Genomic DNA, 17,205 nt, shown 5'->3' on the forward strand with positions numbered 1-17,205 from the left:
GCTCTTAATTCCTAGGACACGTGTTAAGGGCAAGATGAGTTGGGGCCTGTTATAATTTGGCCAGGGAGAGGTTAGAGAATGGTGCAGAGATCAGAGATAACCACAGGAAAAAAACACTTCTTAGGCATCACAAAATGACAAGATTTAAAAGAAGGAATCTAGAACATGTGGGCTGGACAGATATTCTTGAGAGAAGGTGGCCCCTCAAGTAGCCTGGTCCTATGCCATGTAGGACTTTAAAAAGATTACATTGAATCACATAAAAAAGTTTTATTGAAAGCTAGTGCAGCTTGTGTAGTAACGGTGCAACATGAGCATAACAAGATGCATCCATATCTACCTGTGCTGCTACATTCTGGACCAATTGCAGCTTCCTGGTCATTTTCAGAGGCAGCTTTATGTAGCACACGTTGCATTAGTCCAGTCCGGAAGAAAATAAGACATGAGTGAAGTAATAAAAGGATGATGGTGGTCCATAATTTTTATATTTCTGAATTTTATACTATTGCAGTAAAACCTTGATTTAATGATCATTCAAGAGTGATTTCCATGAAATCTGAGTGTGGTGTTCAGTCTAAATGTATTTCATTCACATCACTTTGTGTCATTGGTATAATTATGCAGTTGATGTAAAAAGAGATTTTGCAGTAACATTTTAATTCAGTAGATACATTTTAATGTCAGCTCCTGACGTTAATCCATGGAGTGGGAGAAGTTCATTGATGCAATTTATAATAAAAAATGTCCATTGTGTCTGAAGTCGGTTGAACCAAGAACATACTATCCTATCCATGCATTTATAGTCTTGTTCATCTTTAGGTAGAAATAATTTCTTGATACCAGAATATCTGTAAAACATATCCTGAAAAATAAATGACTACTGCCTAATGGAAGTTTTAATTTCCTAAAGACATATTAAAAGTCTTTGTAGAATGAAATAATCTTTCTCTACTATCTCAGCTTTCTTATGAAAAATAGGATGTACATATAAATAAAAGGTGGAAGATCTCATGTAATGGTCTGTCTTTCCTATTAAGCATGTATAAGACAGATTGAGAAAATACTACTTTAAAATATTAATGAGAAAGCCATTCTTTCTGAGAAAAGTTTTTATTAGTGATGTTATCCAGGTGCAAATTTATAGCAGTGGAACTTTCTGCCCAGAGGAAAAAAGTCACAGGTAGTCCTTGCTTAGCAACCACAATTGGGATCTATTGCTAAAGCACAGAAAATCACGTGACTGAGATGGAGTTACAACATCATTTTCCATTCTGTAGTTAAGTGAAACATCCCTTAACATGGCCTTGATTTGTAATTTTACTTCTATCTTTTCTATTAATTCTGTTTCTGGAAGCCAGTTGTGAATCCCACATATGGCATGACCACAAGACTTTGCAACAGTCATAAATGTGTGCCAGTTGCCATCAAATGGCTGCAAGGTGTTGCAATGATCATAAACAAGAAGTTTGTCACAACTTTGAATGGTCATTAAATGAGGCAGTTGGTAAGGTCTACTTATAGTCTTCGTAGCTTTTTGCATCGCTCTATTAGCAAAGTAAGCTAATGAGTGACATCTAAAGTAAAACTCAAATAGTTACTAAGAAACAGGAATTTCAACTATACAAACATCCCAATATTATAACATTTAAACGAAGAAAACTCTTACCAAGCAGTTCAGCCAGGAGTATATGAGAAGTAAAAAAAAGATACAGTGCTGTTCTTTTATTGCAAGTCCCAGTTTGTCCTTCTTCCTAATAAAATTTTCAAGAGCTGAATAGATTCATTTTTATATAGCTTTTGTTCCGCTCTTTTGAGTCAGTATATTCTAGTTATCACATGGGGCTGGTTTATCTATAATATTGACAAACTAACATTATTCTGGTCTTAGGTCAGAACTACTCTCAAATTAATGTTTCTTTAATTGCTGAATTATTACATTTTCTGTGAATAAGATTTGTTGCTGAAAAAACGTTTGCAAAGACTGTATTGGTTGCTTCTATGTTGTTTTCCACCATAATAAAGTTCTTAAAAGTTATAGTAAATATAGTAGGCAGTCTATAAAAAAATATGCCATTTGCTTTCATTGCAAGCTAAACTTAAGTAACATTTGCTACTTAAGCCTATGAAAGCACAGCATTCTCCATTACCGTATATACTCGAGTATAAGCCGACCCGAATATAAGCCGAGGCACCTAATTTTACCCCAAAAAGCTGGAAAAGTTATTGACTCGAGTATAAGCCTAGGGTGGGAAATGCAGCAGCTACGGTAAATTTCAAAAATAAAAAATCAGTGTTATTTGAAACTCAAAGTTATGTTTATTCAAGGGACCCGCTTAATTAAAGTGTTCTATAATATCAGTATGACTTATAATACTGCAAGTCTGCAATATTAAAATACTTGTATAGGGGATCCCCGGGATCCCCCGAAGAGATCAAATCACAACCAGTATGCCACCTTCTTGGTATATTTTTATTTTCACTGAGTTTTTTAAAATGAGCATTATTTCATCCTTTTTTTCTTTGTTTGATTGGTATCTGCAATTTGTGTTAATTCTGTTCATACATATAATATAAATGAAAAACCCAGCTCTCTTAAAAAATATTTTAAGTTCTTTCTGGTGCTCCCTTTTAGAATTGGCCAACTAATATTTCTGTTCACCCAACTAATGTCAGGCAGAGTTAACTGAAAAAGTAATTTTTCATGAAAGGACATTTTCCTAGGATTTTAATTGTTCTTACTGTCAGATTGCTCGTTATTTCCAGCTTGAGTCTCCTTCTGACAAGTTTCCATTGCTTCTTGTCCTGTCCTCAGGTGCTATTGCTGCCGCCGCCTCCTCCTCCTCCAACAGCACCAGCACATTTGCTGCCCAGCGCTGCGGCTGAGGTGAAGCCGCCAAAGCTCCCGCTGGCGCCCCCGCAGCGTTGGGCAGATATCCGGCAGTGCTGTTGGAGGAGGAGGAGGCGAACCAGCCTGCCATCGCCGGCCACTGCCAGCCCCGCCGCTCTTCCCACCCCCTTCCAAGCCCCACAGTCCAGCGGATGGAGCAGCGAAGCCCCGGGGCTTCGCTACTGCTCCCCGCATTTTCTGCACGGGGATCCCTTGGAGAGGGGATTCCAGCCTGCCATCGCCAGCCACCGCTAGCCCTGCCGCTCTTCCCACCCCCTTCCAAGCCCCACAGTCCAGCGGACGGAGCAGAAGCAGCTCCGGGGCTTCGCTGCTCCATCCGCTGGACTGTGGGGCTTGGAAGGGGGTGGGAAGAGCGGCAGGGCTAGCGGTGGCTGGCGATGGCAGGCTGGAATCCCCTCTCCAAGGGATCCCCGTGCAGAAAATGCGGGGAGCAGTAGCGAAGCCCCGGGGCTTCGCTGCTCCATCCGCTGGACTGTGGGGCTTGGAAGGGGGTGGGAAGAGCGGCAGGGCTAGCGGTGGCTGGCGATGGCAGGCTGGTTCGCCTCCTCCTCCTCCAACAGGCAACAGCACTGCCGGATCCAGTTGTAGACTCGAGTATAAGCCGAGGCGGCTTTTTTCAGCCCAAAAAGTGGGCTGAAAAACTCGGCTTATACTCGAGTATATACGGTAATTAATCTACTGTGATAGCAAAATATTAAAGAAGGTTTTAAAAAATCCTACAGCCCCAGATTTTTAATAGGCAATTACAACAATCTACACTTGTTTTTTTCTTGTTTTTTTTTCAGTAATTGACTATCTGACCATTCCTAGGTATGGGCTAGCAAGCCCATTCAAAGGACATTTAAGTACCAAAAGTAATGGTAAGTAATTTATGTGATGTGAATTTATTTGGAAACCACACTAGATGTAGACTGCTACAAGTCTTTTATTCAAGCATTAGTTTGACAGAATATAATAATATAATCAGTTCTGCTTTAACCAAGAAACTAAATCTAAACCTAAAAGTAAATTCCCTCACCACTTGGCCCATCAAGTGCTTTCTGTCTTCACTGGCATGAAATTGTCAGAACTTTCAAGCTGAAGTCCTTAAGCCTCTTTACCTCAGAGTGATCACATTGACTTCATAATGGGTCTATTCTTGTAGTAGCTGTTTTGAGGGTCTCATGCTAGTTTCATATGCCTGGATACATGCTGCTCCACTGACTATTAAGACATAAACTTTTCCTGGCAGAAGCATTGCTGAAATGGCTCTGTGATTAGCGCTCATCTTGTTCATGGCTCAGTAACAGAAGAATTCTCAGTCCTGTGTGAGGGTTGATTTTAGTCTGCTTATTTATTTAATATATGATTATTTAGTTGTTGGAATTGCTATCTTAACACAGAGTAGGAACTCTGATGGTATTAAGAAACCAAGAAAGCAAGACCATTGAATATGCCTGCTGATAGCCGTGCCCTGACCTCTTGGGATCTATGATCCCAGCAAATACAGCTGAAGCTCACTCATATCTAAAGCATTAAAGGATCTGGAAGAAGTGGCATCCTGTTTAATCTAAATTAATTAATAGCAAGAAATAGATGTGCCTAATGAAAGATCATTATGATTAGAGCATAAAACTATCTAATTTGTTTTTTTTAAGTTAAATTGAAAAAAATAGGACTAGTAACTTAAACTTTTTAAAATGTAGTGCTTTCACAGAGGGTTTTCTAGATTCATTCAGCTTGAAAACCTACACGTATAAACAATACTATAGCATCAAGTATTCCCGGCCATTTCTCAGGTCATTTTAAATAAGACTTACAAAATAAATATTCCTATTATAAAATAAGCACCTTTTATGTAGAACAAACACCTCAGAGAATGCTATATAAATCTTGGGAAAGATTCTCTGCCAAGGATTTAATTAATCTACTTATTCTCTTATATGTGAGTCTCATATGCAAACTGCCACCATCTGCATATGGGTGAGGTTTTTCCTCTGGTTCAATCTAAACCTTGTTTGATGGTTCCAAATACCGTATTTTTCGGAGTATAACACAGATTTTTTTCCTAAAAAAAAGAGGCTGAAAATCTGGGTGCGTTTTATACATCGAATACAGCATTTTTTCCTTCCAAAGCCCCGCCTCCTTCACCAAAATGACTGTGCATAGCCTTATGGAGGCTTTCAGAGAGCTCCTGGGGGCTGGGGAGGGCAGAAATGAGCATTTTTGCCCCCCCACCAGCAACACTCTATAAGCCTCCATAAGGCTATGCATGCAATTTTTTTTGACAAACAACAGGCCTGTTTTCACGAAAAATGGGCCATTTTTTGCTCATTTTTGGCCCCTCCATCCCCCAGGAGCACTCTGCAAGCCCCCCTTCCAAGGCCATTCATGCCTTTTTTTAAAAAAACAAACTGGCCCGTTTTCATGAAAAATGGGCTGTTTTGGAGAGGTTTGCAGAGTGCAAAAAATTCCCCCCCCCCCCTTTAACTGATTGAAGAGAATTACATCTTCAGAATGTTTCACTGGCAGTGCAGTGTTTTTACCCAAGGGCGTACAGAATGAAGGAAAATGTACCTCTTCAACAAACATCAACTACTTGCTGCAAACCTTGTGGAAACCACAAATTCAGCCATGTTCAAGCTGCTCTCCTCAGGGCTCTTTCCATTCCTGACAACTATCACCATTTTCCACATAGTTTTAATGGCTGGGTAGATAACGCTGCTCAAAATGCACTGAGGTTGAGTAAAAATTACTTCAGTGCCAGCGGGGGAAAAAACAGAAAGATTCCAGTTAAGAAAGTGAAAATTCAATTCCCTGCGTAGAGAATTATGTAATTTAAAGTAATCTTGATTTTTAAAAAAATATATACTGTATATATATATATATGGGGACATGCTTATTTGTTATGCAACTTTGTTGTGCTTTTTAACTGTGTATGGTCTTTATGTTTTTTTGTAACTTTGTCTGTTTCCCCTCCCTTTGAGTTGTGAGCCACCCTGAGTCCCTTTCAGGGAAAAGGGCGGCATACAAATAAAATGAAAAATGATCAAATGCGGTGCCAGCCGAAACAAAGTTTTAGGTGCTGCAGATTGTCAGCGATTTCCTTCTCCTGCGCATGGATAAATACACCTGGAAACATCTACCTATTCCCTATTCTCTCCCTACCTACCTACTGTATTTCTCTCTCTCTATCCCTCTCCCTACCTACCTACTGTATTTCTTTCTCTCTCTCTCTATTTCTCTCTATATATATATCCCTTTGTCTACCTAACTACTCTCTTTCTCTACCTAACTACCTACTGTATTTCTCTCTCTTTGTCTCCCTCTCTATCTATCTATCTACCTACCTACTTTAAAAAAAATCCTCTTCAAAACCTTGGTGCGTCTTATACTCTGGTGTGTCTTATATTCCGAAAAGTATGGTAACTCTTTACTTAATAACATTTTAGACCAAATGAAGGTATCTAGAATAAGTTAGTTTAGTTTAAGTGTGTCTTGTTTCCTTTAGTACACCTTAATCTCAGTTCTATGTTTTAAGTACTTTAAATATTTTAACTACCATTGCCTTGGACAATTTCAATTTGTGGCAGGAAGGTTTGACTATATTTTTAATTATTTAAATAATTACGTAGGTTCTATGGCTAGATCACCACTGCTTTCTCATGAATGGGCTTTGGACATGATCATCATTCTCCCTTTTTCATACAGTTTATTCAGTCCAAGAAAAACAGTATACAACAATATCCAGGTGTACTGTGCTGTTTATTTCATTTTAATGCCACCTTTATTCACATTTTCAATTTTTTCCTTGTAACTACAATTGTGAATCAAAATTATTGGCATTTTATCCTAATGCTCAAATATGTTTTATTTGGTAGCTTTCTGCATTGACTCCTCCTCCCGCAGACTCAGTAATCAGTACCTCATCAGGGATCACATGGCTGTTCATTACAATAAAATACTTTCAGCCAAAGGTAAAAATACTCATACTTGAATTATTTTCAAACATTTGTTATAATACTCATAAGGTATAGTAAAGGTCACAGATGGGCTTGAGACATACAACAGTATATATTACTTCAAACTTTATAAAGGCAACAAAAGGATAAAATATTATAAATATTATGTTATTAGAAAATAAGATTTTGCAACAGATATACTCTTAGGAAAATTTGGTTAGAGATGCAGATCATGTGTGCCCTTGCAATATGTTGGTTTTTTTAAACTAAAATCAGATAGGTCATTTTGTTGCCCTGTGTTTTCTCCTGAATCGTTGAGAGGTTGGTGGCATACAAGTTTAATTTATTATTGTGATTATGATTATAATTTCCACATCTTTTTGTGGTGTGCTTCCAAAGGTACTTTTCCTTTTATCTATATATATATATATTTTAAAAATAACAAGCATTGGGATTAGTGGGATATCATTTAGAAGTTGGAAAAAATGCCAATTTCTTTATTTATCAGCACTCTAATGATTGCATTTCTAATTTAATCAGAAATATTTATGAATCTTGAGTACATACTATTTTCTCACTAAAAATGCAATAGACATAAAAGCTAAATATAGGAAGTATACCAGCCAATATTAATGAAAGTTTGAGGGTTTCAGATAATAATTATATAAAATAATTATTTCATAATATGTCACTTCCTGGGTCATTGATCAGATATTTATTCTCCAAACTGGTGGTACATCCTTATTAATATTTAGCAGAGAGGTCTTTTCATCTCTTTTAATAAAGAGATTGCAGAATAAGACAAAAATAATATTCCTGTAGAGGTCTATTCAGAACTAAATTTTATTGAGTTCAGTGAGGCTTCCCCCCCTGGTTAGTAGATATGCACTCTGATTTCCTAAGAGTTAACTGAATAAATTGGTGGCTGTCACAAGAGGGGTACATCAAGGTACTGGACCTAAGAATATCTAAAATGTTTCATACATAAAATTATTTTGTATGGTCCATGGCCACACTCAAATATGTATGTTTCAGGTGTTTGGGACTGTGCTAAGAACAAAATGGCACAGAAGAATAATAAGTACATTTTATTGTAGAAAACCTAACAAGCTATGTATCAGATTTTCTTTATAACAAACCAGTGTCCTGCATCTGTTTCCCTTGCGTATTCTATGTAAAGGACTAGAAGAATTTCTCTTTTAGGCAAGACATAAGAATTTTCATCTTTTCTTTGTTTGGATAGTACTCAGATCTGATATCATATTTTTTACTTTTGTCCGAATAAGAGTAAATTTTCTCACGGGGAATATTGGGAGTAGGGGTGGCTTGGTAGGTTATGTCCCTCTTTGGCATCAGCAATGGCTTACTGAGAGAAGAGAAGGAACCAGACTGTTATGCCAAGTTGACAACTGCTGAGGAGAAGGTGAGAGATTACACAGAGCAGCTTTATCCTACTTGTTTTAATATAGTATATTTTGTAAGCCACTCAGAGTCTTCTGGAGTGAACTGCTATATTAAAATATCATTATCATCTCATATGTCTTCTGTTTTATTTGAATTGGAACAACCCAAACATTCTGGATTATATGTTGATTGAACCACGAGTGGCCCAACATGGTTCAGTAGACATTTTGCAATGTAATGCATTGTTTTGGGTTCAAAACAAAATACTGTATTTTCTATTTTATGATCATCCCTTGACCCACTATTCTTCTTAAAGTAGCTTTTTAAGACAAGTATTTGCTAATGAGGTTGTTTTATGCCTGGAAAAGCAGTAAATTAAAAATATGTAAACGGGATCCCATTTTTTCTGTGCAAAAGGACATTTATTTTTCTAATGAAGTATCCAAGATACTTTGAGGTAATTTATGTTTACAAGGTAATACTCCACATTGAATTGGATATGTAAGATGGGAAAATGAGCTACATTGAAGAAGAAAAGACAAATACGTAATTTGATCAGAATAGTTTTCTGTGTTCTACAGAGACATGGAATATCATTATAAATCAAGTACTTTGCCTATGGCCCTATGCACTCATTAAATTCTATTGATACTTGATAATTCCAGGCTGAGATTTGCCTGGAAAGTGTAGCATTTACTTAATACTTTTAAATAAACCATTTCTCTCAGCACCCAAGTTTATTTAGTTGAATATATTAACAAGCAAAAGAAATAGATCAGTGGACTTAAGAGGAAAATACTTTCAGGGCACTATTGATTCACAGGAAATCATTGGGGGCTACAGATGATAAAGGCAGAGTTAGAAACCCCAGTGGCATAGCAGTTTTTGTCTTAAGCTTCCACTTCAGTTCATTATTTACTCTTACACCATCATTATAGTTCACAAGCAGAACTATAGCATTCAGAGAGCTAAATTATGCTGAAGTCTGCATGAAATCAGGACACTTCCCACTCCCGGTACCAATGATGCTATAATAGAACTGCAAGTGATGGTTCGGGGAAAAGACAGATAGTAGTTAGGCCAAACTAGACTTGTGGAGAAGGCCTCTACCTCATTTCTTCCTCTAATGGCTGTTGCTTGAGGCAGTTAAGGAAAGGAATGTGTTCAGTAAATAAGAGAGGACTTATATTCTCTATCTCTTTGCTTGCATGGATGCTGATGTCTTGGCAGGAAAGTAACCAGATGGCAGTTGGTCTCCTCCTCTCTAACATTAGAGCCCTGACTGTTTTAATTTGAAATTGGGCCAGGTGATCAGGAAGCCTTATTGCCAATACTAAAAGAACTAGGGGTCTTACAGTAACTAACGAAAGCTTGGCAGAGATGGTCTTTGGACATAATTATATAAAAAAACCTATTAAATATTTTCTAAGACTGAGTTCCTAAGACTAATTCAGATGAAACCCAGTTGAATTGATAGGCCTAACTAACATGTTGCTGATCCAGCTGATAGCTCAGCATACTATTTTTACTTCTTCCAGTATGCATGTTTTCTCCAATTTAAACTCTCCTAAGGTAAAAAAATGATATGTTATTATGGAATATACAGAGTGTTAGATGAAGACCAGAAGTTTTACCTGAAGGCAGATAATAGGCAATATTCAAGATACCATGGGAGTCTTATATTCATTGTTAGCCTCTATAAAGAATAAAATAGGTTTTGTCCTATATGTTTTTAAAAGGAGGGGGGGTGTCAGAAAATTGAAAAAAAATATTTTTCAAATTTCAGCATGTTAACATTTCTGGATGTCTTCCTTCCTATTTTCATGGCCTACCATAGTGTAGCATTATGTCTGTGGGATCCTTGGTCCTGTCTGAGTTTGCTTGTTTTCTTACAGATGTTAACCCACTAGGTAACATAATCAATGCTTAGCAAGGACCCATAGTTCAACCCTGAGTTACAAATATTCTCTTCTATCACTATTATATCTGCATGATACTATTGATTGATTGATTCCCAGACTTTATATAGCCATTCACCTCACCCATCTCACAGGAATTTACTCTGATTTCCAGAGTTGATGGCATAACCAGGTTTTGAGGAATTTCTGGAACATTAAAAGGATGTTTTTTTAATGTATTAAAAGCATTATGTCTGGGGGAAAGAAAGCTCCATAAGACAGGTGCCACAGCAGAGAAGACCCACTACTTTGGATCTGCTAAATGTAAGCCCCTGGAAGATGTCATCTGCAGCATACCTTCTCTGCCAGATTTAATGGGCTGGGCTGATATAATTAGAGACCCCCAGATAACCCAGTCCCATGCTATGAAGGTTGAAACCAGCATTTTGCATTGGCCCCGGAAAAAAACAACTGGCCATCAATGCAGACCGCAGAGCAGAGGTTCAATATGACATGTCTTAGGAGCACATATAACTTCCTACACTGCTGCATTTTGCTGAAACTTCTAAATAATTCTTCAAGGGCAGCCACATGCAAAGTGAATTACAGTAGTACAGTATGGAGGTGACATGGGCATGAATGAATGTGAACCAAATCTCCCCCATCCAGGATTGGGCACAATTGATGCACAATCCAGAGTTGTGCAAAAATCCTCTTAATCATGACTATTACCTCTCCTCAAGCAAGAGTCGTGAATTGAGAAGCATCACAAATTGCACTTTGGGTCTGTCTGGGCAGTATGATTCCATCAAGCACTAAAAATGGCATAGTCCTAAAAACAGGCCAAAATTTCATCTCTAAGGTCCTACATGGGTCATTATTTGAAATACCTCCTTCTTTGGAATTAATTTACTTGTCTGATCATATTTTATATTAACTATTTATACATCCTCTCCTTGTAGGATTGACATCTAACAGGGCCTTGGAAATGGGTTTTATCAGTGTTGCCCCTGTTCTCTTTCTCAGTGGAGCTTTTGCTTGTTTCATTCTTTTTGAGTTTCAGGAAACGTAACAACTTTTGTCTTTGAATTGGCACAGGAAAAGGAGTTTTACAATATGTAAATAGAATCTGTATTGTGTGTGAATTATTTATATTGGTTTGAAGGTTGTTTTTTTTTAAAAAAAAATTATTAGCTGTCTATAGCCTCAGGAATGAGTAGCATACAAGTACAGTAGGAAAGCAGATAACTATATAGTGGGGCAAAAAAGTATTTAGTCAGCCACCAATTGTGCAAGTTCTCCCACTTAAAAAGATGACAGAGGCCTGTAATTGATATAGGTAGACCTCAACTATGAGAGACAAAATGAGAGAACAAATCTAGACAATCACATTGTCTGATTTGGAATTTTTTTTTTTTTTTTTTTTGCAAATTGTGGTAGAAAATAAGTATTTGGTCAATATCAAAAGTTCATCTCAATACTTTGTTATATATCCTTTGTTGGCAATGACAGAGGTCAAACGTTGTCTGTAAGTCTTCACAAGGTTGGCACACACTGTTGCTGGTATGTTGGCCCATTCCTCCATGCAGATCTCCTCTAGAGCAGTGATGTTTTGGGGCTGTCGCTGGGCAACACGGACTTTCAACTCCTGACTAAATACTTTTTTGCCCTACTGTATAAGTAGGTAGTTAATAAAATAATATATTAAAAGCATGGACAAGCTGTAAAGAGGTTCAATTATAAAGTTTCGTTTTGTAGATACATATTGACAACTCATGCAACAAATTCCTTTTTTATTCACTTTGTGGTGTTTGTTTTCAGCTGCTATAGATTGTTCATTACCAAAAAGCAGATTAAACAGCATAAAATGTAAGTATTTTCTTTGATTGTTAATAATTTTAAAAAGCATATCATGAAAATTATATATTGATAACATTCATTATTATTCAGAAATTAGAATTATTCATTACTAGATACACCATTACTTGCAGTGACATTTCCTCTTACTTCCTCTCATCTTCAAATTTTAAGTTGATTTGAAATATGCAGCAGTCTATTATTTCTGATGACTGCTGTCTATCAATGGATGAACACAATAAGCCATGACAAATACCCTGAACTGTGATATTTCAATTCAGCATGGTTCAAACTCTGTCTAATAAGACTATGGTATGGTACGGTACGGTACGGATATATATAATATGATGAAAAATCTGTTTTGTTTTGTTTTGTTTTTTGTTTATTTTGTAATCTTAAATAGCAAGACCTAGCCCACGCTGTTCAGTAGTACTGTTTAACAGTAGTATGATTTTGTGTATTTTGCTTTTTAATTTGTGTTATTTGTTTTGATTTTAACTTGGATGCCACCTATAATCTGTTGGTGAGATAGGCAGCTATAGATATTGTTTAATATGTCTTTTGTTTAAGCAAATCATCAATCAATAACCACCATTGAAAGAATGTTTATGGAGGATGGTACAGTTCACGAATTCTCCACTGGGAAGGGGATTGAACTAGAAGATTTTGGAAGTTATTTTCAATCTTTCAGATTTTTGATTCTATATAATAAAAATGTCTTATAAAATTGTATGAAAACAGGCTTAAGAGTAGTAAGAATTATTCAGGGCAAAAATGCAGTCTATAGAAAATATAGATGAAACGGAATTATTTGTACATTAAAGAAGAATTTTTTTGGTTATGAATCAGCAACGTAAATTGTTTCTCATGGAAATCTAGCAGGGTGAGACAGTTTAGCCCTATAGGAATGCATTTTAATCCTTTTTTTTTTTAGCTATTTAAATTATTTTTCCCGGGCACTTTCTATGTCTTAATGAAGATTTAAAAACAAAATTGTTCATGTAAGAGGACTAAGTCACAGATAAGAGTATAGACAGGTATACTGGAATATAGAGCTGGTACCAGGTAAACCAAAACTCATGTGAGCTAAAGTTACCAAAGGGGGCTTCTTTAGATATGTTCCAAATAAAAGAAAAAGAATTATGCTAGCTGATGAACACAGATGGCAAAATACTTTAAGGTAGCAAACAAAAGGCATAGAAACTGAGCTGTTATTTTGATTCAGTCATAATCAACAAAAAAAGTAAATTGGGTATTTCACTGGGATATAGGCAATCCCCTGGTTACGAGCATTCTCTTAGTGAACTCTCAAATTTACGCAATCAGCGTCTCCTAGTATTTACAAGCGAGTCCTAAAACTATGAATCTTGCAGCACCATGACAGTTGTTCACCCTTAAGAACAACCACAGAGGCTGTGCAACATTCGTTCTGCACTTTGCCGGCCAAAATGGAGGTTTGAAGGGGTGGGCCTGCCCTTCCAATGAGCCGTTTATGCCTGCGCAGGCCTCAGCTGGCATTTTTCCAGCCAAAATGGGGCTCCATTTAGGCCTGCGCAGGTTCGCCTGGCACTGCAGAGGCCTAAACAGAGTATTGGAGGGGCAGGCCTGCTCCTCCAAACCTCCATTTTTGGCCTGTAATGTGCCGTTCAAGCCCTGTGCAGGCCTAAAGGGAGCTTCGTTTTGGCCAGGAAAATGCCAGCTGAGGTCTGTGCAGGCCTAAATGGAACATTGGAGGGGCACGCGCAGCAGAGGCTGGAGAAGAGACAGTTTACTAGATCTTCCCATGGTAAGTGACCCAGTACGGCAGGTTGGGGGGTGGAAAGCAATTGTGGTAACATGAGGTTTTTCAGTGGGTCAGGGAAGGCTTGGGTAGTCTTAAGCAGGTGGCCTATTCCATCACTAGCCCCTCCTCTCCCCCCATGGCCTTCCTCACCCTGAAATTCCTCATGTACCCTTAACAAGCCGCGCATTTGATTAGCAAATGAATGGGTGAAGGAAGGGAGTGATCACGTTCAAGGTACAAGATTCACTCCCACAAATCCTCGGGTTACATTCATAACTCGAGGACTACCTATATTGTGAAGATAGGAAAGCTAGAATGGAGAGGCAAAATTGAAGCTTGAGATTGAGGAAACATGTCCAGGAAATACCTCTTTAAATTAAATCTTCACAAGCAGATGAATTGCATCTGAGTGTAGTGAAGAAATTCATTATAGTCTGGCTGAACCTTTGTATTATTGAGATCCTGATTAAAGTGCCAGATGACTGGAGGAAAGAAAATTTACTTTTCTTCAAGAAAAGAACAATGAACCTTGATGGTATGGAAAGATCAATATTATTTTGTCACCATTTAATTTGCTGTCTAAGAACTTAGCTTTTTATCTTATGTATATCTAGTCTTTTCTTGTTTATTTTACTTTGTGGATTTTTCCCATGGGAAAATAAAGGACAATAAAAATTATTTTAAGATGTGATACGGGAAGATCCAGGAAATGGCAGATTGATCAGTCTAACATTGCTAACTGGGAAAATTCTGGAGCAGATCATGTTTATTAAATCTGTAGATGTTACAATACTGAGTGGGATATTGCCTAGGAAATAGAAAGAAAATTCAAAACAATCTGGATAGGTTGGAGAATGTTGGACAAATGTGCTGCAAATAACTAGAAATTAACAAAAACAGAAAATGAAGTAGAACAAATTCTGCCTTCTCCTGTGCGCTGCTTGGAGAATCTAAGCATGGGTTCAACTTCAGTTTGTCTGCCCAGTGTCTGAGTTGATTTTAGAGTCTTTAGCCACGCCTCCTGGCTTGATTGTCTCAGTTTTTCTCAACTCAGTCAAATCTATAGTAGTGACTTAGGCTCTCTCCTCAGTCAATGAGCAGAGAAATTAAAGTTATTACCTTGGATTCTTCAATCATTTCTTCATTACAGCAGAAGATTAAAAAAAATTGAATTGGCAACTCTGACAGCTGTCAAAGGCCCTTCGGCTTGTGCAGCACCTCAGGCTCCTAGAAGCCTTGCACGAGGCTCGGAGCCGACAACACGGAGCTATCAAAGCTCCATTTGAAGTTTAAAACCACTGGAGCAGCACGATGGCACTACAGCAGCTAGTGAATGGATCGGGTGAGCATCGGCTGAGGCTTCCACAAGGGCTCCAGGCAGCCTGGGAATGAGGCCTTGACACTACAGAGAACGTGGCCGCCATTTTGGACATTGTTTCGAGGCGGCTGCCATTTTGAATAGCGAATTTGGTATGCTTGCCATTTTGGCTGTAAGATCACCTTGGACTGTTATTTCAGTGGCGATTTTCATCTTGACAGGGATCGCTCCTCAGGGAAAGCACAGAGAGAGCCGTGCCTGGACTTTGCTTCTCCCTATCCGGCAGCTTGATCTGGTCTCCTAGCAGCTGCATATTAGAGACTTTTGCAGCCTGAAAGCCCCTGTCTACCACAGCTCCAAAGACTTCAAGTCAGTTGCAGACCCAAGAAGCGGTGCCAGAGGCCTCAAACGAGGCTCTCGAGCGCTCCCAACAACCCAGTCCCAGGCTATTCCCTTTCCGAGTACTTGGTCAAAGATCCGGTGCGGCTGTGGCAGAATTTCACCTCTGGAATTGATTGATCTGACCTGGTCCTGAGGTGGTAAGTGGGGCGTTCGCATTGCCATCCTAACTAACCACAGGAATGGCTGACTCGTGTTACGGGGAGGAAGAACCCTACCCAGGCACATCCTCCATCCTATAGCCAGCCGCAAGGAGAAAGTCGGCTAAGTGCCATCCAAGTCCTCCAGCAAGTCAGAGAGGTCTAAAACCTTCTCTCATAAGTCTTCTATAACAGATAGAAATGCCAGCAGGTACTTTAATGCCTTGGAAAAACAATTTACTAAGGTGCAAAAGGCACTGATGGTTAATCCATCTTCCGCAAGGCAAGCTGAATCCACTCAGGCCAGGGATGAGGTACCAGATGCCTTTCCAGATGATATTTCAGTCTCACAAGATTTCCAGGCAGCTTGTTTCGAGGATAATTTTGCTCCATTCGAATGTCTTCCTGTGACAGCTGAGGACTCTCCTAATGACCATAGGCAAGAGGAGGCCACAGCCAATTCTAGGCCTACCTCAGCATGCTTCTTTGTAGAACAGCAGGAATTTATTTCCCAGGCCATAATGCAAGCCATGGACTTTGCCTTTCAGTATGGGGTCACCTCCAGTAAACACACAATTCAGGTCCCAGTCCAGCAGAGCCAGAAGAAGGACAGTCCTGTTCCCATTCAGGACCCTCCCGCTCCCAAACCTTCAGTACGCAGTGAGGATTCACTAGCAGCAGAGGATGTGACCCCTGAGCAGATCCTTTCGGATGATGAGGATGTGACCATTGATAAGCCAGCTTTCACTGGCTCTTCAAGCCTGCACTCTTCAAATTGCTTTTTCTCCAGGCCAAGGTGATCACTAGTTCAGACATGGCCAGTACCTCGGATGAGGCTACTAAGGAACAACCATCCAAGAAGGCTAAAAGCAGCACCTTCTTTTCTGAAACACCTGCAGAACGCAATGAGGTTTCTACCCCTCAGCTCTTCCTCAACGTAGTCCAACGCCAGTGGTCTCAGCCTGGGTCTATCCCGCTCTTCGTGGTTGTGACAAACGGTTATATGTGGTGGCCCTGGAGATGGAAAATCTCTTGCAGTGGTCCAAGGTTGATACCCCTGTGGCCGCCCTTACATCTTCGGCACTCATTCCCTCCAATCTCATGGAGGTACTGAAGGCGGAGGACAAAAGGGCAGAATCCTCATTTAAGAAAGTTCATCAGGCCGTGTCCTGGGCCATCAGGGCCTTGACATCGGCTTCCTTTTCAACAGGGCCACATTCATGTAGCTGAGACATCTATTAGACAAGATTTTGGTAGAGGACACCAGGCTCTGCCAAGATTTAAACAAGCTGGCGACAGCCACGGAATATTCAGCAGATGCCACACTTAACGCTGCCAAATTTGCCTCACGGGCTACGGCAGCCAATGTGTCTTCCCAATGTGGGTTCATCATTGGCAGGCAAATATGCACTCTAAATGAAGTTTGGCTTCTGTTGCTTTCAAAGGGGATAAACTCTTTGGTCGAGACCAAAGACAAGAAGAAGGCCATGCCAGTCCAGCACAAGAAATATGACAACGGTCTCTCCATACTCCCGCAGACAGCCCTTTTGACAGGCT

The 17,205-nt window shown here is 39.1% G+C and overlaps 1 protein-coding gene across 1 annotated transcript in view; it reads left to right on the top strand.

Annotated features, from left to right (window-relative positions):
• SPATA7 (spermatogenesis associated 7) overlaps positions 1–17,205 on the top strand; it is a 44,514-nt gene that overhangs the window by 1,085 nt on the left and 26,224 nt on the right. The window contains exons 2-4 of the mRNA XM_032218126.1: positions 3,694–3,768; positions 6,769–6,864; positions 11,973–12,020. Coding sequence (XP_032074017.1) covers positions 3,694–3,768; positions 6,769–6,864; positions 11,973–12,020 — 219 coding nt within the window. The remainder of the gene's footprint in view (positions 1–3,693; positions 3,769–6,768; positions 6,865–11,972; positions 12,021–17,205) is intronic.

This window comes from Thamnophis elegans, chromosome 1, assembly GCF_009769535.1.
Source record: "Thamnophis elegans isolate rThaEle1 chromosome 1, rThaEle1.pri, whole genome shotgun sequence".
NCBI lineage: Eukaryota > Metazoa > Chordata > Lepidosauria > Squamata > Colubridae > Thamnophis > Thamnophis elegans.